The following is a 23,878-nucleotide window of genomic DNA, read 5'->3' as shown; positions in this document are numbered from 1 at the left end:
GTATTATTTGTCTACAGAGAAGACCAAATGATCTATTATATTGACATTTATTAAGCTCTTACAAATGTATTCAGTAGAAATCTTGTGATGTGTAAAATATCCAATTATTTAAATTAAGGACAGATTCCCATCAATACAAAACATTACTATCATAACATAAATATTACTCTGGGGGGGTATTGCAAGTACTTGGTTAAGTGACAAACCTGGGTTAGTTAACTCAGAGTAGGTGGTAAATCTCCTAATAGAAGAACTGTATGGCTTCATTCTCCTAACAAAACAATACCATAGGGCTTTTGTTGTAGGAGGTTTACCACTTACTCTGAGTTAACTTACCCAGGTTTGTCACTAAACCTAGTACTTGGAATAACAACACTTTACATGAACACAATAAATAAATAAATACAATCATATTAGCACAGCTCATTCTCCCGCAGGCTCATTCCTCCATGATGAGGTTTCTCTTTGCTTTATCCAGCCGCTCCAGCAGCTCACTGTACAGGCCAGACATCTGCAGGAACACATTACAACATTACTTACAATAGTGCACTCATATTTTCATATAGGTGTGAAAGATGTCATAATGGCACCATCTCAGCAGACCTCACTGTGGCCATTCAGATAACTGCAACTGACCGGAGACATGACGTCCTCGGAAATTACGGGGATACAGGACAAAAATACAAGCAGCTGCACGGAAGCAACAAAAAAAGGACAAACATCTGATAGCAGGCTGAAAGCAGAACAGAGCTGTGAGTATGGGGGGGGGGGGGGGTCAGAGCTGCGCTCCGTGAGGGTGAGTATGGAGCGGCAGAGCTCCAGCTGAAGCACATGGCCTGCAGTCAGGTACGGGAGCTATTTTAGTTTACCGCTGCCGTGTGTGCTCCCTGGCTGAGAGCGCAGCAGCCTCTCCCTCCCCTGCTGCTCTTACCTGCTTCTGATAGCTCTCCTGCAGGGAGCCCAGGTGGCGCAGGAAACTCATCCCCAGACCGCACCACTTCTCGGCCTCGGGGTACTGGGCCAGGCTGTACAGCAGGATGCCCGTGTTCCAGGCCCGCGTCAGCAGCCACAGCACCTCCAGCTCGGTGGAGTCCTCCGGCTGGCCCAGGGACCGGGAGAGAGAGGACCCAGATGAGGAGCGGAGGGAGACAGGGGCAAGTGACAGAGCATGAGACTCTGGAATTACGTGCTGAGAATAACAAGACAGGTTTATGACCCCTCCAAATCCTTTTGACTATAAAACCTAAGTAACCTGATAGAGTGAATCAGTCTGTGTGCCACTAAAGCACTGTGATCGTGTTTCATGCTCATCTGTGAGAAATACAGTCCTGTACTAATGATGACATAAAGCCAGAGCTGTACGTCTTTCTCTACGCAGCCTGCCAGCACCAAGCACATCAGATCCCCCGTACAGCCCCAGAGTTCAACTGATATCCTCTGCAGCTCCAGACTGGCGAGAAATGAATGGGAGTCACACCAGCACACAACTGATTGAAATGAGCATCCAAATTGGCAGGAAGAGGCTGCTGAATGGAGCATCTGCTAACTGCAAGACTGAAGGCCCCATTGACACAGCAAGGAAACCCTTTCATAGCAGCACAGGCACAGAGTTGATTGGCATTTGATATGTTGTGGTCATGTGACTCACAGCGCTGTTGATGATGGCCTGGGCTTCCTCGTAGTAGCCCCAGACCTCCTCCAGCACACGGGCCTCCACCTCACACACCCCACGCGGCAGCGACAGCTCGATCAGGCTGTGGATACACTGACTGCAGCAAACACACACACACACACACACACACATTAAAACCACTCAGACTGCTTATGGACATCTTCCATGGCATGTGAAGTGAGAAGGCCTGTGGAGCCGGTGGCCCTGGTTCTGACCTGCAGCGGGCCAGGTCAGCCTGTGGCTGCTTCCTGTGGAGAGAGAGGGCGATGCGCAGGGCCTTCTTGCACAGGACGGGGAAGTGTGCCGGCGGCTCCATGGCCAGAGCTGCCGATATCAAAGTAGCCATCAGACACTGACCCCTCAGGCGCTTTATAGGGGCCCCGCAGAAACAGCTGGACCTCCACTGCCTTCTACTGCAGGGCTTTGTCACATGCTTGTGTGTATATATGTGTAGTTTATATTTTTTTTAAATGCCATAATACGCTAGCAGTGCACACAAACAGGGAAAACAAGAAATATTGTTTTAGATCATGTATATTTTAGATCAGGGGCAGCCGTGGCCTACTGGTTAGCACTTCGGACCTGTAACCGGAGGGTTGCCGGTTCGAATCCTGACCAGCTCACTGCACCGGGATTAGTGTGTGCTTCACCTCACTGTGTGTACACTGTGTGCTGTTTGTGTTTCATTAATTCACTGATTGGGATAAATGCAGAGACCAAATTTCCCTCACGGGATCAAAACAGTATATATACCTATACTTATATACTGTAAAGGCATTTAGATGTGTAGCTCACCAGCAATGGTCTCAAGGATTTTTGAGTCAACATTGTCAAGCTCCAGCACAGATTCCAGCACTGTGTCGAGCTTGGGGTCGTTTAACTTTGCACGAGCTTCAAACTCATACAGGAGTAGCAGCGCCTCTGTTGGGTCCTTAGAGAAATCTCCTGTGGGGACAAAGCAGCACGCTGTCCAGGAGCAGTGGTGGTGCTGCGAGAGCCAACTGCTCTGCAATACAATATACTGTATCTCATCATCACAGAGTGAGACTGAGGACGGAGCAGACACCTGATGGTTTGAGCGCGTTCCACGCGTTCCAGCAGATCTGAATGTGCTCTAGAACCTCAGCCAGCAGCTCAGGCTGAGATAGAATGAGGAGATGGATGGAATTAGCGACCCCTTGTGGCCACACAATTCAGGTAAGGAAGGAAAATTTACATTTTGATAATGACCTGTTTGACAACTGCAGAGAAAAATAAATGAATAAACTAAATGTATTAAGTTCTTACAGCCCATGGGACTGTGAAACTACAGGTCAGAGTCTTGATCCAGCAATTTGGAATGGTGGGCTACTAGTACATTTGTGTGTGAGTGTGTGTGTGCAGGTGAGCAGTGCGCTGCTGAGGTGAGACCTGCTGTGGGGAGTGGGGAGTGGTTCTGCACAGCTCTAAAGCAGCAGCAGCCGCCATAAGCAGGCAGGTCTTCTGGGCCATCAGCATTCCTTTGTCTACAGGACAGAGCAGAGACAACTGGGACACAAACACACAGCAGTCATATCCACACACACACACACACACACACACACACACACACACACACGTACACACACCAAAGGAAAATCAACACTTCAATGAATAGGTCTTGCATTTGTGTATTTGTGGCTGATATCATTACAGCATCTAAACTTCAATCAAATCCCACTGACACTAAATCTCACCAACACCTATTAGAGTGTATGAGTGATAATGATCTCTTGCCTGATAAGACATCGCAAAGAAATCCTTCATCCTGATTGGAGCACTCTCACACTGCAGTGCACAGTTCCAGGCTGGAACACACAGACAGACAAACACATGCGGTTGCATTCCACAGAGGGGTCATTTCTGACTGTTCCCAACTCCCACCAGCTCCTACAGAGGGCCAACCCCTCCGCTGTCCAACTAACAGAAGTGAGAATGTGTTTGAACTGCACAAACAGGATGCAGTAGTGGGTGGGAGGCAGGCGGGGTTCTGTACCGATCCTCCTGAACCAGTGGGCCTGGTCTGTGCGCTGCGTCCCCATGCTCAGCGTGGACACTCTCTGCTGGGCTACACAGGACACACACACAACTTACACACAACCAGTCACTGAGGCTACACACAACAACAGCACCCAGTCCCACAGGTGAAAAGGCTAAGAGAATTACTCTGCTAACTGTCATACTCACCCATTTTCAGGTAGGACAGCAGCATATCCAAGCTGCCATTCCTGCAAATATAAAAGAAATGTAAGCAAATGACATGCATTTCCAACACAAATGTATGATAATGGCCAGATATGACACTTTAAAAGACTATCAATATTTGTAAAAACTCCTCTAATGACAATATTTAGACAAATGATGTCCAAACCTTCTCTCCTCAGTGGTGTTCTCCATTGTTGACAGCAAAAGTCTGACTAAACACCTGGGGAATTCAAATGAGAGATGACATAATATGCTAAGTCTATTCCACTAGATGGGCCGTGTGGGACTCCTAGTGCTACACAGGACCATACGTGTGAAAAAAGCCTTTTGCTCACAGGCAAGTGTGAAAAGTGTGTGCATCACTGCGTACGTGCGCATGTGCATGCGTGTATGTGTGTGTGTGTGTGTGTGTGTGTGTGTGTGTGTGTGTGTGTGTGTGTGTGTGTGTGTGTGTGTGTGAGAGAAACACAGGGAAGGTAAACACAGGGAAGGGAAACCGAGCGCAACAGCAGAGTGGAAGTGTCAGTGTTTGTGTCTACGTGTGACTGACCTCAGGGCAGTGAGCACTTGCGTTACATCCTGTGAGTGTTCACACAGACTCTCCAGGGCCTTCATGGCCGTTTCCTGCTGCTCGCTCTGGAAGAGACACAGACAGCAGCACTCACTCACCCACACACACTCACACACTAGAGCAGAACGGCGAGGCTGTGACTGCAGCCCAGTGCAGCACACGGTCATCAGCGGAGAGGAGAGGAGGAGAGGAGGAGAGGAGAGTAGGAGAGGAGGAGAGGAGAGGAGAGAGGAGAAGCTCACCTCCAGGGCCATCTGAGCCGCCAGGCTGAGCAGCGTGGCAGCAGCGCTCTCCTTCAGCAGCACCCGCTCCTCACTGCTGACAGGGGCCTGGGCCAGCAGCCCAATCTCCTGCACCGCCTGGGTGGCTGACACACACACACACACACAGATAGCACACACACACACACATATATAGCACACACATACACACAGATAAATAAACAGCCATTTACAGACATAAGTTGTTTTTATATAGAAATCAATATAATTATAAAAAATAATATAGCGTAATAATATTCCCAGGGAGAAGAGACGTGTTTATGCCACACTACCTGTCTAAAAGAGAGGCGACAGACTGCTGCGCCAGTGCGTGTGTTTACATAGGAGTCGGCATTGTGAGGAGCCAGGAGGCGTGAGCAAATAGTACAATGTGACATGACGTACAGTTTTTTAAAATGCAAACAGCGAGGAGGTGCATTGACAGTGACAGCTATGGAGAGGAGCTGACATGGCGTCAGTGGAGCTGGGGATTTAGTCCCCAGCACTTTGGACAACTGAAAATAAAATGTGATACTGATACAATGAAGCCTCTTCCATGTGATTAATCGCCATGTAGCCTGTTAATCAAATGAATGCCCCAAAATAAAGTTGGGGGTCACGTTAGTGTGGGAGTGTAACAATGTTGCTATTCCCTGAAGACCAGTCAGATGTAGTTACCTTATGTTAGCCATTCATCTAAAATACTTTTCTATTGGATGCCAGAAACTGCATTTCATGACAGAGTTCCCTTATTAAAGACAGAGACAAAGACAGATCTCCTTATTAGACCATGTCTGCTAGTGGAGTAAGGTGGGGGGAAAGTCACTGTTTCTACCTTTGTCTACATTGTTCTCCAGAATGGCGATCTTGTAAATGCTAAAGTGACTGAAGATGCTGTTTGGGTCACATCTGGTAGCCTCTGTTGCTGCCTCTTTCGCCTGATCAAGAACACAATAAAAGAGCAGGTTTCCAGCAGCCAAAAAAACTCACTGCAGCCAAAAGTGAACCAATAAAACCCAGGAGATGGTGTGGACATATTGTACGTTGCTCAGTACAGGACTTTAGGAGGTATAATATACTGTCAATTATGAGGATCATTTCCTCTAACATCCAGGGGTGGTTGTTGTGGTGACAGTCTTAGTTACTCTACACTCACATGGTTTTTATACATTTTGAGCATTTGAACATTTATAGTGGTGGCAACTTATCGGTACTTAGAATTGGCCAATACCCAGAGTGCAGGTATTGTTATTGGAATTGGGACTGAAGAAGTCAGATTGGAACACCCTTAGTTTCCTAACCTTCTCCAGCTGTTGGAGATTGAGAAAGCAGGAAGTTCGGTTCCTTTGCAGTTTGGCCAGATTGGGATCGAGCTGCCCCCGCTTGTAGAAACTCAGAGAGTAGTCATACCACTGTAAGGCCTCTGTGTAGTTTTTGGCCTAGAGAAGAAGAAAACGATCAACAATCAACATGTCTATCAGAGGTGGTCAAGCAGTATGCCTCAGCTGATGTCTTTTCAAACCTCAGGCTGACCTCAAAGTGTTTGAAGGCTCGATCCCACAGCAGCAGGTGGAGGGTGGTGAGAGTCTGTGGTGTGAGCGGCTGCCCTGTGTAGTGACCTGAGCAGAGGTCAGCAGTCACAGAGCATTAGTGCAGTCAAACACTCCACACACAGAGGGAGAACAAGCCAACATGGGCATTAGTGCAGTCAAACACTCCGCACACAGAGGGAGAACAAGCCAACATGGGCATTAGTGCAGTCAAACTCTCCGCACACAGAGGGAGAACAAGCCAACATGGGTGTTTCCTTCAGCTGCAGGTAAAAGCACACATGGACAGTGATGAGCACCTGTGATGACGTCCTCAATCTTCTGCTTGGCCAGCAGCTCCTTGCCTCTCTGCAGCAGCAGCTCGATGTGGAGCACCAGGGCCGAGCCCAGCTCAGGGGACGACATGAAGCGCTCACACACCTTCTTCAGGAAGTCAAAGGCAAGCTGCTCTCTGCAGGTACACAAAATGCAAACGCTCATTCATGTCTCAGTCATCACAATACAGTGGCAAAACATTGTAAGAACACAGTAAAGTGCAGTCAGGAAGTACTCTGTCCCTCTCAAGCCCCCCTCAATTCTGAAATTCTTTTTGCTTTGTTATTATGGGGGTAATAGATTGATGAGGGAGAAAGATACTTGAAATGATTTCACCATAACACTGTGTACGTGTGATGCACGCTAGTGTTAGCGACAAAATCAGTTTGATTACTGGTACATTGCTTCCAATTGGAAAGTCCTAACAGGATGTGACGCGACACAGTCCTCTTCAGTACCACGTTTTGAGCAGAACTTTTGCCGGACAGCTTCTTTTTGTCTTTCGCCTTGTTCTGCTGGTTTGGATGTAAAATATGACACATATGTAACAGATTCAGTGCGGACAGGGAGCATTCAATGCTACGTGACAATAGCTTGCATGCTGTTAAGACAAGCCGTAAAGCGACAACTTAACATAATCTGAGTACTCTCTGAATGCACTGTATAACATGATGCCGATGGACAGTACAGGACTATGTCGTGCTACAAGTCGTGCTACAGTACAATGTCGTCCTCCAAACTGCCATAGAGCTGCAGCTGTATCATCTGTTGATATGTGAGAGTGTACTGTACCTGTCCTCCCCCATCAGCAGTCTTACGGCACTTAAACACACTTCAAGAGTAACCTCAGACTCCATGAGCTCTGTGAGTCCTGGTAGGAACCCAAAAGGGAAAAAAAACATGTCAGTTGAACTACAGGAAACAAACAAACACTCACAAACCCTTAAGGTAACATCACAACCCAGCAGGCATGGCACAGGACAAGCCAGACGTGTTCTGCAGTGGTAAACAGAAACAAGCGACCCCTGAACCCCACCGTCAGGAGAGAGAGGCTGCGCTGACTCACCGCCTCTGAGCTGCTCATCGGGAGCGCCGCTCCTCAGCAGGATGCGGATCTTCAGGTACAGTCCAGAGGGAGAGCTGCAGTCCTAGAGCAAACAAGAGCGGTTGACCTCTGTCAAGGCCAGCTGTCTTCACAGTTTAGAGTACTGAAAAGCCAGGAGGGAGTAAGGGATGTTTAACGCCGGTACCTTATTGGCTAAGCTGATGGCACTCAGAGCTTTTTCCTTAAACTGCTGACAATCCCACTCAACGTACACTGTTGCAAGGAGCCTCAGTACTTTGGCCTGTTGAAAAAGTTCACAATACATGCAATGCCATTATTTGTCAGATCACTTAGCTATCTAGACTACACCCAAAATGGGCCCGGTTTTCCAAACTGTGCTTAAGCAAAAAAATGTTTTCTTACTTGCACTTCAGATCCTGGCGAATACTTCGCATTCATTTTACCGATGTCATAACTCTGACTGGAGAACACAACAGCAATAAAACCATGACTTTTCACAAAACAAAACATCATATCCCACAGAGTTTGCATCTCATGCCAAGACCTTTGATTAATTCTTAAACTGAAATAGCTACCCAAATGTCTCTCCAATGACAAATATTCATTTTATTTTATAGCCTTTTGTTTGTCGGGAAATAATAAAAAGCAGGTGGCCATTTTGCCATAACAAATACTGATGATAATGACTCCTCTAATAACATTGAGAATATTTCCCTCAGGAATTTGATTGTGTAATATGATCGGATTAATTTCATTCAATCCAAATCAAGCCAACTGTTATGAAATATGTCCGATTACTGCTTGTATGACCACTAAAAAGTCTAACTGAAGTGTGTTTCTAAGGTAGACAGGCTTTCAGTACTAGTAAACATACCACACATAAACACCAATAAAATAGGTTGGCAAGAAGATACTGTTTTTCCTTTGTGTTTTCTCTGCACTGTGTTCTAACCTGATGCTGGCATTCATCCTCTAAACTCACCTCAACCAAAATGAGCTTTCCTCATATTTCTTTTGATTGTAGGAGTCAACTCCAAAGTTGTAACACATCAGAGACAGATAGCCAGTCTACAAACCAATATGCACTGTATTACTTAAGAATCAACATTGACCAACCTTCCGGAACTTAAATATGTGTGCTATCTAAAATGATATGAAGGACCAACAATTACTTTAATAAATAGCTAAATTAATGATTGATTGAATGAAAGAATACATTAATAAACTAAATAAAAAAGGTATACAGTTTAGTCATGAAAACTGAATTATTTATTTAATTATTAAATTAATTTATTTATTTCTGCATGTCTTCATGTATTCATTTCTGTATTTCCACATTTCCCTGTCTGTGTGTAAATAGGGTGGTTCTGCAGCAAAGCAGTTAAGATGGGCAAATGTTGTGGGACAAGCTAGCCTGTAAGCTAGTTTAAAAGTGTTAAATGAAAAGCTACAGAGGTCTTGTTGGATCAGTTTTACAGGCTTACATGCAAGCTAACTACTTTGCCTCACAACACTTGCCCAATGCCTTTCTGAACTGCTTGTTGCAGAACCGCCTGCCTTATTTACATACAAGGAGACATAGGCAAGGATAGGGATAGGTCATAGTTCAGAGCTATGTTTAATGATGTTTTTTTCTAACAGCTCCTGCTAATTTAACCCATTTACTCCTGAAATGCCTGCTAAAAACGCCTATAGAATCCTATGGCATTCTAGACTAAGGGCCCGTCCCAATACCTCCCCTACCCCTAGATTTTTGCCCTAACCCTCGTTTTTGCGCGTGCACGTGTAGGGCTAGGGTGTCCCATTACTTTAGGGAGCAAGGGGAAGTGCTATTTTCCCCTTAAAATCAACCCTTAAAACATAGCCAGGACCGATGCGGGCTTAAAATGAAGTGGGAGATGAAATTACCCAGGATACCGTGCGAGCTCAGCAAGCCGGACAAATTTTTCATATATTTTCGCAAATAAGCATATTAACATTTCGAAATATGTTGGAATATGTTAGTTTGATGCACATCTGATGGACTGTTGAGTTTTGAACACTAATGTTAGAAAATATCTCACAAAGCTATCTGACGATGTTCATGATATCTGCTGCGTGCTTTGAGAGAGTCTGCCCATCAAATAACGTTATATATCTGATCTGGGTAGTTTTGTCAATATTTAAGGTGTGTGTTCTGGCGTTCACATGAACACGAATATTTTTGTTGATTAACCAGACGTAGATAAACCAGCACAGCCCACACAACAATGACCGCTGGAATGGGCATGTTCCTGAATGAGCACGTTCGCTACGCTAATTTGCATATAGTGGTGTCCCAATTCATAGGGAAATATCTTCACCTCCACTTCCCTTGTCGAGGGGGCTTTAATGTTGAGGGCAATCAAAACCAAGTGGAAGTTTTAAGGGGGGAGAAATGGGACGGGCCCTTAATAACCTTATTTCCTGAGGGTTTTCTGAAAACATACTAAAAATTGTCAACGTCTACCAAAATGTTATATCTAAGCCTCTGTAGCACCTAGAAACATGAAATAAAAAGCATGCTGCGCTACGCAGCATCCAGCGGGAGGGTCAATGTTGCGCTACGCAGCATCCAGCGGGAGGGTCAATGTTGCGTCATGCAGCATCCAGCGCGAATGGGTTAAGCCTGTTGCAACCTTTCTTCTCAGGGCACTATCAATTAGAACATAAGCCCTCATCTCATAATCAAAGGATATTTGGACATGGTATATCATGAGCAACTATCATAATCCATTCTCTTACAGAAAATAGCACACTATGTGCAGGGGTAGTAGTTTGTAACTCTTGTGTTAAAAGGACCCAAGGATATTAACAGTAGAATCCAATTTATCATCCAGTTAATTCAGCAAGAATCATATTTCTATATGGTTGTGTATGTGAATGAAATGGACAGTGACTTAACAGTCTGAGATTGGAGATAATGGGTAAAGTACCTCTTTGGGCAGACGTTGCAGCATCTCTCTACAGCGCTGCATACACGCAACAGCCTCCTGATGTCTTTCCTGAGCGACAGCCTACATTGAGATCAAGGAAGTCCAGATTAAAATTGACTAAAGAGGAAATGAACTCAGTGGACATGACTTCACACTTGTGATGTTTTGTTGTGTTGTGTTTGTTGTGTTGCACTCAGTGGACATGACTTCACACTTGTGATGTTTTGTTGTGTTGCACTGTGTGTTTGTGTTGATTTGGCTTACCGATTCAGCTTGATAAGACAGCACCCGCAGCAGGTCCTTCTCCACATCCGCTTTGGGCATGTTGATATCTGAGGCTCCATCTCCACGGGATATTAATCTGCTGTAAAGTGTCTCCAGGCTCTGTGAAATCAACAGTCACACCAAAGGGGCCACGAGATTAGTGAAAACAGCACTGGCAGACTAAAAAAACCTGAAAACCTTCTGAACAGAACCGCTTCTAATATTTTACAGAAAACTTGACATTGCGGCAAGGAACAATGACACCCTGTTCCCCTGTCTCAGTGGAAACATTTTTCTTTTCTTCCACAAAATACATTCCACTTCTTCAAATACAGAGACAAGATTAGAGTTACCCTTAGCTTACCTTTACAGCCAGGCCGAGGAACACATCTGCCAACTTGGGATTTTTACAGTCAAGCCATGTCCTGCCAGTTTTGCTTGCCATCTGAAGAAGGTGAGAGGATATTATAATTTGGCAAGATAGCATGAGTAATCCTGTTTGATGAGTGTCATTGCATCAGAAGACATAGTTTTTAGAAGGTGAACTAACCAGGATTTGCTTGCGGATGGAGTTTTCTGACGGATTCTCCTGTCCACATGAATGGACCAACTTACACGCCACATGACGCACTAGCAAACAAAGGATGGATTCAGTGGATGTGGATGAGGAGGAACCTCAGTGTGGTTTATTAATTTAGGATGAAGCATGTTATGGATGCTGTTGACCATGATAAAGCTTAATTTTTATTTCTCCAAAGGAAAAAAAACTGGGGCCACACCTCACCTTTTGCCCTCTGATGTTCAGTTATTTCTGGGCCCTCTCGCTTTGTCACTGCCCAGTTCCACAGTTGTATGGCTATGTCCTCCATCTACAGAATCAATCAATGGAATATTGACTTCACTTTGAAATACACCTAATATGCAAGTTTTGCATATTTAAAGTTTAGCAGCTTAATTTATTGATCTATTTTACCTGAGGGTCCAGTGGTCCAAATGAATTGTCTACGGACACCTCCTGGAAAAGCTTTTGGATCACGTCATCCACATTAATGTGGCTTTGTTTAACAGTTAGTTGTTCGGCAAGTTCTGGGAAGAGCGGCGACGTAACACATTGTCAATGGCAATTTATAATCATGAGCCAACATGACATCAGAAGAGCAGCATAGCGTTAAGATTAGCTAATGTTAACGTGTAGTAAAATTAAACCGTTTGATTTCTGTCCAGGAAAAGCAACGTTATAAATTAGCTGGCCCACTTGGCGCTATATTAAAGTAGCCTACTGTTGTAACTTTCTTAAATTATATGATCCACGCAAATGCCAGTTAATTTTCAATATAGGCCTACCGGTATATTAACAACATAAGTTAACATTACAGCTCTGTGTTCACTGGACCAGCTAACTTGAGGTTAGCAAATTAACTTCGTCACATCTCGTTCTCATCCAGTTCAGGTAAGTTATAATTTCTACATTTAACAAAACATTATTAATGGTACAGTGTTTAAGGATATACTACCTTTAACAATTGACACTGAGAGCTCCATGTCAGTAAATATTTTTTTGTACAAACTACGAATACAGATAATGTAACCAGCTAATCACATACATTAAGTCAACCTTTAATCGTGCACGAGACACTCGAGGGATGGCTACCAAGCTTCAAAGCTCGTGCCAGGTCTTCGAGAGGTCATCAGAGGTTTTCTGTGGCCCTGATTTCTTCTCATATTTTACCAAAGAGCGCGAGGCGATCTTTATTCCCAAAACTTAAACCAATATCAATAAACCATTTAACGTGAATTTAATTTCACAAATAATATACATTCCACAACTTAAGAAAATAAAGTATGAACTCCCCTACAGTTGTGCTGCTGTCAAAGAAACTTTGTTGAAGAAAAAAACTGCTGTTTTTTCCTATGTCCACGAGGTGGCGTCTCTGATTTGGAAATAATATAGAAAGATCAATGTGAATGTGCTTGCAGTAGGCCTATTACTGCTTTTGCTCAGTGTTTATAAATCAGTTGAGACAATATGTATGTGTGTGTGTGTGTGTGTGTGTGTGTGTGTGTGTGTGTGTGTGTGTATTTAAGTAAGTTGTTTGTTTTTCCTCTGGCTCTATGTCGAATCACAGGCTCTGAAGATATGCATACAAAATTCCATATTACAGTGTGCCTTAGATCAGGCGTATAGATCCAAAAATGTATTGCTTTACGGTATATTAATTTGTCCTCTTCCACCACAGTTGCTGTTTGGTAGTTCTGCACATTACATGAGCAATAACCAGAGTGAACAGAGTTAAATGCTCTGTTTTACAGGCTAAATAGAGTAGGTTACAAGTGCTGTTTCTCAGAGCAATATAATTTACACAGACATTACAGACATTTAGTCCTCTCCCTGGTGAAAGTGTTTGTTTTATGGATGAACATCGTTTTTATAACAAGATTGTATTCTTCAGCCAAAAAAAAAGAAATCAACCTGTGCATACAGAAGCGCCTGGGCCCTCCCATTGTGTCCTGCACAGCAGATTCAAAAATAAAACGTCTTAAAAGCCCACTCCTTACGGTCAGCAGCTTCCAGCAATTGTTCTGGCCCGAGTCTTATCTAGCTGCCCTCCTGGCCCATAGGGACAGGGCTGAGCTCCACAGCCTTGCAGTGGGCACAAATAAAAACTTAAGGGAAATTAAATGCTGTTTTGCCAAGCAGATTTTGATTCACAAGCACAATGTTTAATACGATAAATCTGTGCAGCAGATAGCAGAAGCAGTTGTATTTCCAAACTGCAATTGATGCCCCTATAGGAGAACATGTCATATGCTTCCCTATGGAAAACATGTCATATGCTTCCCTATGGAAAACATGTCATATCCTTCCCTATGGAAAACATGTCATATGCTTCCCTATGGAAAACATGTCATATGCTTCCAAATCTGTGCTTCTGCATGTCTCAGCTTATTGCCCCTGCGCCATCGCTCCTCTTAATGAGTTTTTGACAGCAATATATACAGTCTCCTGCAAATGTGAGCCTTATGTTACCTCTGTGGGCTGACTTATGAAAGATTGTCAAAGTAATCCCTGTTGTAAGACAGTCTAAACCTAAACTGACATGAATAGAAATCCTGAGAGAATAACCTTGAAGTTTGATTTAAAGAGAAAGTATATTTCTCTTTTCTCTAGGGATCTATGGAAAATTGTCTCAAAACCTATACGTCAAGCTGACATTTCTGAAAGTGTACATCAAACTATGGGGTGTTGTTCCCATGAAAAAAATAGCCAAAAAACCGAGTCCTACAGTAACTAAATAAGTAACTGTGTGGAACATGTAATACATCTGTGTTGTGCCATTGTTTAATGGCCCTATGTGTTTAAGTGTTTAAGACATGGTGAACCACACATGGAGCAGGCTATCAAACCTCTCCAGCTTTCCCATGTTTGATATCATGTTCCCACTGAAAGGGATGTGTCGCGCCCTTCACCTTTCAGCTATAGGAGACATTTCCCCCAGTCAGGGGACTACACAGTGGTTATGTATCCATAGGTCCCCTCAGACAGACAGATGTGGTGAAATAGCAGCAGCAGATGTATGTGGATGAGAGTAATCAAGTGTGAAAAAGTCTCCCATTGTACAAGGCGCTATCTGATGAGAAAGGCATAGTCTATTACACATCCGCACTTCATGGGATGTTCCAGAGGGCAGCAAACTCACTGCAGATTGTTTGTCTTGATATAAAACTGTTGTGCATCCTGTTTCCTCTGTTAAAAATAAAAACAGTAAATATTTACCTTAGGTATCTGCTCAGGTATCTGCACGTAAGCTACTACAATGCTTGTTTACCCTCTTTACCTTTCGATATTTTTAGTTGTCCATTGGAGATATATTCAGAGGAGTTTGGAGGCATTGTTTTAGCACTCAAAAAGGACACTGTTTTGACCCAGTGTTTTAAGCATTGTAGGAACTATCAGACTTAGCCTATTGAACAGGCTTAAATAGATTAGAACAATCTAAAATATGAGATGTCAAATTAACCCCTAACATTATTTTTGATCATCATGTTCAGTTCTGTATAGCCTAATAGCCTATTGTGAATGCGCAAGGGCCTTGCAAGTGACGTTGCGTCCTTCCCTTTCCACTATAAAGTGGAAGGGTTGCCAAGAGCGCACATAGAGGAGGCAGCCGAAGAGACTCAGAATTTCCTGTCACAGTGATACACTGTGTGAGTATCCTAAGCACTGAATGAGACATTTCCCAAATGCCACAGGTTTTAAAATGAGGGAATCTTGGCACTTTTGATATAACAAGAAGAAGAAGAAGAACAACACGCTGTAATCCAGAGCTGTTGGAGAGGCTCTTGTTAAAATTCCTCTCGCCCAGTCCCGGGGAGGCAGCACCTGCCTGGGGGACCGGCGTAATTCAGTTGTCGCTATTGGAGAATTCGCCGAATCCAAGGAACGCGCAGATTTTAGAAGTGACTCTTCCTCGCGTCATGGAGTGCACAGACAGTTGCTGAGTCTGAGTACGGTTACTTTCATTTAAAAAGGAAGAAGGGGGGAAATCAACGTTTTGTCTACTCAGCAAAGAAGGAACTTATTAGTGATAGTGGAATATAGACTATCACTATCTTGACTGAACGACTGGCTTTGTTGGGCTGCACTTTGGAGTTTATTGGAGAGATTCTCGGAGCCGTCAGAATGACCCCCATCGGCTGCGCCAAACGGTCATTCGTTCTTCTTCCCTGTTTAATATCCCTTATTGGTAAGTGTCAATTATGTAAGTGTGGAGGCATAATCATTGTAGGTTAAACGAACTGTAAACGTGTTTTATGTTGGTTGCATTTGGTTATGTGATATTTTTGGTCTTTTTAGTAGCCTACGTCCACTGAGCGAATTCAGGCATACCTGGATGTAGCCTACGTGATGGCATAGATTATTTTATCACAGGGGATGTTTGGATAACATTGGATAGGTGTGGATATGTGTCCATTTAGCCTGCTTTTCATTAGTCATTTTCAATTTCTGAATCTGCCTCACCTCATCATTCCCTCACCGTCTGTGGCAGTGCGTTGTGATGCAAATTCTATTATATTGTTATTGTCTTGCCTGTTATTTAATACCCTACGGTCTGATGGACTGTTATGGTATGGTATGGTATGGTGGAGATGACTTTTTGGTAACATGCTTTCACGATAACTTGATTTATATATCAAAGGAACACCTGAGAATATGCGTTCTGTTCGCGATGCAACAGCGCTTTAATCTGCCCTGCGGCACCTTGCAGTTCTGTCTCAAAGGTTCGCTCTTAAAATAAATGTATTGTAGCATGGCTTGATGGATTAACAAGTTTAGAATGTACTGCTAAACAGTTTAAAATAGTGAATACTTTGATATCATGGTAGCCTATTATAATTATTGATGTGTTGCTTTGAGACTCCATCCAAAGTAAGTAATGAAATACACATTTGCTCTTTTGTTAGAACTTTATTTGAATCTGTTAACTGGACAATTGTTTTCACCACCAGTAGAACATATTTATTATACAGCTGTTATCACTAACGTCTTTGCTGTTATCACTAACGTCTTTGCTGTGACTGTTTTTTGTACATCACGAAGAGAGAATGCGTGTGTAAATGAATTGAAGAGAAAGTAAATTGTTGTCTCTTGCACACAATCAGCGGGATGTCTCTGTGCAAAACAAGATGGTGTAGAAAAGGTGGATGTGTCTCGGCATTGTGCTGTGCCTTGTGCACACCACAGATATATGTCTTCCTTTCCTTGGCCAAATAAACATCAGCCCCAGTCAGATCCAAACAGAGGAAACACAACCCCCCCACCCCGCGATGGCCTGTCCAGTCTTGAAGCTTTGTCTCCAGTGTTTCCAAGTAGGCTTCCTTCACTTAGTGCAGGCAGAGCGTGGGAAAGACAGTGGGAGGAAGTGGACGGAGGGCAGAAGGCACCCTGGAATTGTTCTGGCCGGTAGAGGTCACAGGAACGTGACACGCTACCTGTGTAAAGATTCCTTCTCCGGGCTTCTTGGCCCCACAGTCAACTTGAAATGTGTGTCAGTCTACAGTCCCCACCTCAAGACAATGGCGGAGAGGAAAGGGAGGCCATTGTGTTCCAAATGGCAAGAGTTGTATGGTAGAGCCATTAGCTATCTAATATGGAACCTGGGGCAAAGCAGCAGGGTAGGGGCTTGATTGCCAGGCAGGGAATCTGCCAATTAATACTTGCATTCCATATACTTCAGATTATTGAAACACGAGATTACAAGTGAGATTAAGTGCTTTCATTCCCATAACCATCACCGAAAGTGCTTTTAAAAAAGTATGAGATTGTAGCCTTAGGTGCATCAGGTTAGGAGGGGAGTTTTATTTAGTGGACCGACTGCTTTGTGTATGTTGCGTTTATAGCAGCAGTTCTCACAAATAGGGTTTTTTTTCTGTCATAAAGTTGCATAAAATTCATAGAAACTGCAGCATGATCCAGCATCATTATTATTTATGATCTGTGGTTCTGTGGGTATTTTCCCTGGCATGTCATCAATACAATCCTCATGAAAGATGAACTCTGCTAATGAATATAAGGTCATAAGGTCTAGTTGAAGCAGAATGACACAGACTTCATAGTGATTAGTTGGGTGATTAGGTCTTCTATTCCATTCCATTACATTCTTTAAAGCCAGGAGCAACAATGATGATAACAAAAAAATGTCTGTTGGTGGCCAAATTGAATAATTTAACATTTCTTCAAATTTGAGGTCAAAATGTTAGTCATTTGTCAGGTATAAACACGATGTGAGTTTTCAGGTCTTTGGCAATGATGTAGTGAATCACAGTCCTCCTCAGCACTCCTACTGCCAGCTCGGCATGTTTAACCAGTTTATCATGGTGTTGCATATGAAAAGAGAACATCAACAAGAGGCTCTGCTAGGTTGTTGTTGAAGGGTTGGATAAATAAATGTATGAAGATAGGAACTCAATTGTGAATTGAAAAAGTGAACAAATGCAGTTTGCGTGGAAAGTGTCTGTTTATCTCTGAACGTATCATTGTCTGACATGTGAATTCAGAAAGCAGAGAGAGCAGACTGCATGGACACATCATATGCATGATCGAGGGTGAAGAATGCAATTTGGTATCCATGGCTTATGATCATCTCCATGTAGCATTTATAGCTTAACACTGTGAACACTTAGAATATAATGCAGCCTATATTATCAAAGAATTGTGCTCCGTTTCTCAGATTGCCTGGGTGCTCCTCCACCTTCAGGTAGTTCAGTATTGTATTACTCTGCCTCACTGTAAATACGTGGACGGCTGACTTCACCTTCACCTCGTCCTTGGATTCCATTTCAATGACCTCAAGCCCCAACCGCGCTGTTGCGCTCCGTGGACCTGTGCGCTGTGTTAGCAGTTCCCTGGTGGGGGTGATGCTTTAAGCCATGCTGACTTTAAGGGAACTGGCTTGGGCTGGGAGGCGATAGGCAGAGCGAGGTCAGCCAAGTGCAGGGGTAGCCAATCCCTCAGTGGCGCGGCGGGTCGTACGTGCCGAGTGCGAGGAAGCCCTGGGGCCTCGCCGTCATGGTGAGTCCTGCCAGCACCACGGCTGTGTTTTCCTACGGTGAAATATGGCCAGGACTGTTGCTGTTGGCAGATCTCTCATCTGTCCTGCATCTATAGTGCTTGACAATGTTTTGGATTGAAGGGTCCCACTGGAACATGCTGGGACAGCTTACTTGTTAATAAACTTTTTTGCTCCGTTTTATTGGGACTGTTTTAGGAGGTTTGGTAGATGATGACTGTTTCCTCTTCCTTTAGATGTGGCTCTGGTTATAAGCCTGACATAAGTGGTTTTTTATCCTGTGTCATATTGAAATTTCAAGGTGCATCTCTCAACATATGTGAGTTCAGTGGTGTCCTTGAGCCACTGGGCTTTAGTGTATATTGTCAGGGCTTATGGGAATTATGGGATTATTCTGGTTTTATGGAGGATATTCCCAGTATTTCTCACATTCTCTACATTCTTTTATCCTTAAATTATATAACCTGATATAACTGTCTTGGCCACCCATTTGGACCAGATGTAGCTGTATATCATATTTTGTTGGGGGCAAAAGGGGGAACATTTTCTGTCATTCTCCAAAAATCAGACTCTGGACTAATAAAATGTTAATTCCCTCCAACTGTTGTCTTAACCTTATTGTTGGCAAAGACAGCATTTTGTTGAGGACACTGGAACAAAAGCATATTCCAGTGCTTGAGAAAGTATTATGCTCACTTGGACCAGTGGTAGAGAAAGCATTTTGCACACTTGGAGAAGCAGTAGCAGCCCTTATTTTGGCAGGTGGTCTCCACTCTTTGTTAAAGTTTTAAACTCTTGGCCATAAATCTGCCAAGTGGCCTCTGCTGTTCCATGTGGATTTGTTGTCTGGGCAGTGCAGCCCTATAGGTCTGAAAACAACTCACCATGAAGTATGAAAACAGCACATGTCTGCACAGTGATAAATGAAAGTGTTCCAAACTTGAAACAGAGCTGGATGAGATAACAAATTGGTCAGCAATTGCTTCTGTAGGCCACCAACAGTGAATGTAGAATTAGATACCCAGGTGCAGCTATAGAAGAATAGCTGTTCAGTTTAAATGAATTTGAAGGATCACCTTGACCTTGCAGTAAGACAAGTCAGATTTCCAGTAGAGGAAGGGATGCGGGTAGTTCAACTGACAAGGCCAAGTTCAGCTTAATTGTCCAGTCACTAGACAGGAAGTGTATTATAACCAAGATGAACTACTGGTAATAGAGCCTAATGTTTTACACACGGCCATTCTTTTTGTTCTTTCCTTTAAATAAACAACATAGAAATGCTCTGTCAAGCCTTTTGTTCTTTGAATCTGAGTCATAGCATCCTGGTTGATTGGGAGCTCCAAGGTTATGTGAGTAAGTGTGAAAAAGATGCGTTGCTCCCCCTCTGCCCTCCCCTTCCTCCAGAGACAGTCTCACTGGTACAGTACACCGTGCCTCTCCTTCAGGAAGCATGGGCAGTCCAGCAGACGACTGTTCTCACCAGACAAGGGAATTCCGCGCATTATGCTCGGCCACTGTTGGGGGGTTGTGAGTGGGGGTTTCCTAGGGAATCTGAAGCATACAGCCGTAATCCACTGTGCTCAATACGCTGTTGTGGTGTGAGGTTGCACAACAGCGGCCCGCAGGCCTGTAGTACGGCACATACGCGCGTCAGAGCCTCCTCGCCGCAGGACATCTCCTGACCTCAGCAAGTTTGTGTAGGGCCCAGGGGACCTGTGAAACGGCACAAACCGCAAGATAGCTGGCTGATTACTCAAGTGTTGTGCATGACACAGAGATGCCTATTTATAGTTCTTATTCTAAAAATCCCCTCATGGTCACAGCGAACAAGTACAAATTAATGGCATGATTAAATGAAACCATAAGGGGAGTAGACTGAAGTCTGTTTAGCTAGGGTTCCTGCTGTAGAAAGCAGAGTGCTGTAATGTCACTGTTTCCATTTCCATGTGTCTGTCTTTTACCACAAACAAATGGTAGATGGATCCAAAGAGGGTTCAAGACACGAGCATGTTAGGCTGGAAGTGTGTGTGTGGGTAGCAATGGCAGTGATTGTCCTTTCCCTAGCCATTTCTTAGTCCTAGATAGATAGATAGATAGATACTTAGTTAATCCCCAAGGGGAAATTCAAGAGACTTGATGCACACCATCTAACTCTCTACTGGAGCTCTGGCAAGTGGGGCTTGGCAGCGGCTCAGGCTAAATATGGCAACCCACGCAGGGCAGCGTGCTCCTCCACGCTCGGCCTTTTGTTTGAAGGGCCCTTAATGAGAAGCAGGTTCGGAACCTCTCTGAACAGCACATTTCTGGCATTTCTCAGACGTTCGGCGGGAAGAATGCCGCGCACAGCTGTTCGAGCAGAAGAACAGCGGCTGGCTCAGGTCAGCAGTGGGCAGTCGCTCGGAGCAGGGGCGGGAGGTGGCGCGGGGGACCGGGGGTGGGCATGCGGGGGTCAGAGAGACAGAGGCTGGGGGTGTTTACGAGAGAGGAGGCTCTTTTTAAGTGGACTGCTGGGGGCCCCGGCTTAAGCGGCCAGCTGTGAGAGCCTGCTGCATCTCGGACGATGTTCCCATCACCATCGTGTGTGTGTGTGTGTGTGTGTGTGTGTGTGGACGATGTTCCCATCACCATCGTGTGTGTGTGTGTCTGTGTGTGTGGACAATGTTCCCATCACCCTCATGTGAATGTGTGTGTGTGTGTGTGGACGATGTTCCTATCACCATCATGTGTGTGTGTGTGTGTGTGTGGACAATGTTCCCATCACCCTCGTGTGTGTGTGTGTGTGTGTGTGTGTGTGTGTGTGTGTGTGTGTGTGTGGACAATGTTCCCATCACCCTCATGTGTGTGTGTGTGTGTGTGTGTGTGTGTGTGTGTGTGTGTGTGTGTGTGTGTGTGTGTGTGTGTGTATGTGTGTGTGTGTGGACAATGTTCCCATCACCCTCATGTGTGTGTGGAGCTGGCAGGCTTGCGTGACAGTGAGGGAGAAACAAAGTGAGGGAAAAGAGGGGGATGTGGAAACAGAGGAGAAGACATATCTGCCACAGTGTGCTAGGGATGGATGTTATTCCAGCCAATAGGTTGGATTCAAACGGCTGTAGCTCTATTGAAATCAGGTGTCATGGTATACCACTCTAGGTCTATATTCCTGCAGTGTCTTGTATGAAATTACTAAATCACAAACTGACTTCATGACACAGAAAACATTTGTACATCATGTCAGATGATTACTTATTCTACTGAAATCTATCTCATAATTTGGACGCTTCTAAATGTGATTCTAAATTCTGAAAACAAATTAGATCTAGAAAAAGCAACCCAACAGTCTGTGAAAGGGGTTCCATACAATGCAGAGCTAGAACAGCATCTGCTGCCCTGGACAACCTTGTACAGTTTAACAATGATACCAGAATGTACAGGAAGTTGGTGTAAAGTGCAAGTGTTGGCATGATTCATTCTCAGAGTACAGCTGTGGCTCTACGATACAATATTGTATAATTCTGTGGAATGTGTGTGTGTGAGAGAGAGAGAGAGAGAGAGAGAGGAAGAGAGAAAGGGAGAGGGTTGGATAGATGGGTACAGAAAAGAGGAAGAGAGAGAAAATCCATGTGAGCCAGTGACAGTGTATGAAATGGTTTTGTGGGTGCGGGGTGTTGCCAGCGTGGAAATGAACTGTGTGTAATCTCATTGTCTTCCTCTGCTGTACCATTCCCTGTGGACACCCCACTTGAAATAGCCAAATTGTAATAAACTCGTTTGCTTGGCAACACAACAACCAGCCCACACAAAGCGAGTAGCTACACAAGGCGACATGGGACAACAGTGAAAAGACGGAAATGACTTATGAGATGACTGTCACGCCGCCTGGGTGGGGGGGGGGGGGGGGGGGCACAGCGCTTCCTCTGCCGAGTGCCACTGGTTGTCCCTTTCAACAGCTGGAACAGCTGTCCAGTACACAGATTCTCCTGGCCAGCAATGTTTCGCTCTCAGCACCACAGAGTAATAATAGCAGATAATGGCCCAGCAAGGTCAATGGTGGATAGAGTGGAGGATTAGCCAAAACACAGAGTGTGGCGTTACATAAGTGACCTGAAGAGAGGGGTCCTTAGAGCTTAGATTGACTGATTGATCTTGAGGAAGTGCTGGAGGACATGTTGGGGGCTCATCTGGGTCTGCCCAGTTCTCCCCGGTTTTGACCACACATGTGTAGACAGAGGTGACCTCTCTGGTGCAGGGGCACAGCTGCACCCCTGGCCTCCTTACACACACACACACACACACACACACACACACACACACACATACGCACACACACACACACACACACACACACACACACACACACACACACACACACAGTGCACATACTCACACACACGCAAAAACACACACATTCCTGCCACCAGTCTCAGAAAGTCCAGGCAAAGACTGGACTGAGCTGGATCACACCTCTCCACATGGGACCGGAAAGGCACTTGCATAACCTTCAGAATGAGACCAGAACCAAGTGGAATGAGCCCTGACTGGACCCATATGGGGGTGGGGGGGGGGGGGGGGGGTCCACTGCTAATTCACAGGTGCCTTTTAGCAGCACAAATAAGCACAGGGCTTAGACCTCTAATGTTGGCTTCAGATTTGCAAGACATCACTGCCAGTCAGTGTTTGTGTGTGTGTGAAGATGTCATCACTGAGGGTAGTTTTCACGTCCTGTGCTTCTGGACTTGTGTCCAGCTTCACTGCTTTGAGGTTCCTGCCAAGTGCTTGTAATGAGCGGCTGTGTGGGAACATGCAAGTCTGTGCGCTTCACACAGCAGACGGAGGGGCCTAGTGAGCCCAGCAGGCCCAGCGCTGCACTGTGCTGAATGGATGCTGTGTGGAGCGGCGCTGGCATGGGAGGGGGGTCTGTGCCGGTGCTGGCGTCTGACTGCCCTGTCCATTGTTCTCCGCAGGGCTGGTGGAGGGGGTGCGGGAGCTGCATCTGATGTCAGGAAACCATCAGCATGTGCATCATGTGGGAGACTCCCTCACGCTCGTCTGCAGGTAGGCCACACCGCACACACCTGTGTACACCCATTCAGCATCATACACACTCGGCCAAACAAGTAGTCCCACACTGGTGTACTCACAAATGCAGTCACTATAATCACATACTCACACACACACACACACACACACACACACACACACACAGACACACACACACACACACAGCACACATGTAGGTGTGGATGAGAAAACGAGCAAACACTATATTTATTTATTTTATTACCCACAACTTTTGGGGGTCTTTTATATTATCTCAATTACCGTCAACATCTGCAGTGACGGCACATTTCCAGATCCCACTTCGGTTCTCATGGAAGACTTAGTACTGATTCATTGCTCTCGTGAATCACTGCCGTGACTGGCTGCTCTCCCAACCAAACGACATATTCCCTCCC

General features: G+C 44.8%; 2 protein-coding genes across 2 annotated transcripts in view; one reads left to right on the top strand and one right to left on the bottom strand.

Moving 5' to 3' along the window:
* Positions 1–439: 439 nt before the first annotated feature.
* tex11 (testis expressed 11) lies at positions 440–11,953 on the bottom strand. Its single transcript, XM_076293032.1, has 28 exons — positions 11,849–11,953; positions 11,660–11,744; positions 11,426–11,505; positions 11,240–11,320; positions 10,876–10,995; positions 10,612–10,692; positions 8,640–8,725; positions 8,060–8,117; positions 7,842–7,937; positions 7,658–7,739; positions 7,384–7,462; positions 6,576–6,727; positions 6,260–6,345; positions 6,028–6,165; positions 5,562–5,664; positions 4,709–4,833; positions 4,446–4,531; positions 4,062–4,115; positions 3,878–3,918; positions 3,687–3,758; positions 3,428–3,498; positions 3,083–3,199; positions 2,739–2,811; positions 2,468–2,617; positions 1,888–1,996; positions 1,649–1,769; positions 932–1,099; positions 440–511 (listed from the first exon to the last, which is right to left on the bottom strand). Exons 2-28 carry the CDS (start codon positions 11,742–11,744, stop codon positions 440–442), a joined length of 2,586 nt encoding a protein of 861 aa, XP_076149147.1. The 5' UTR covers positions 11,849–11,953.
* A 3,093-nt stretch (positions 11,954–15,046) lies between these two features.
* The window catches only part of kdrl (kinase insert domain receptor like), a 46,903-nt gene continuing 38,071 nt past the window's right edge, over positions 15,047–23,878 (top strand). Inside the window, exons 1-2 of the mRNA XM_076292517.1 lie at positions 15,047–15,620; positions 23,387–23,477. Coding sequence (XP_076148632.1) covers positions 15,557–15,620; positions 23,387–23,477 — 155 coding nt within the window. The 5' untranslated portion in view covers positions 15,047–15,556. The remainder of the gene's footprint in view (positions 15,621–23,386; positions 23,478–23,878) is intronic.

This window comes from Alosa pseudoharengus, unplaced genomic scaffold, assembly GCF_046254945.1.
Source record: "Alosa pseudoharengus isolate Yale_2024_CS ecotype anadromous, Long Island Sound unplaced genomic scaffold, YU_APseudo_1.1 YU_APseudo_1.1_scf_19, whole genome shotgun sequence".
Lineage (NCBI taxonomy): Eukaryota > Metazoa > Chordata > Actinopteri > Clupeiformes > Clupeidae > Alosa > Alosa pseudoharengus.
This window is presented reverse-complemented; position numbering and strand designations above follow the sequence as displayed.

Bases quoted from the DNA above. Each gene is read 5' to 3' on its own strand.
- tex11 (XM_076293032.1), bottom strand. From the start codon at position 11,744: ATGGAGGACATAGCCATACAACTGTGGAACTGGGCAGTGACAAAGCGA. The intron at 7,463-7,657 runs GTGAGTCAGCGC...GGTTCCTACCAG, and splicing joins CGATGAGCAGCTCAGAGGCG to GACTCACAGAGCTCATGGAG. The intron at 4,532-4,708 runs GTGAGCTTCTCC...TGTCTCTTCCAG, and splicing joins CGGCTCAGATGGCCCTGGAG to AGCGAGCAGCAGGAAACGGC.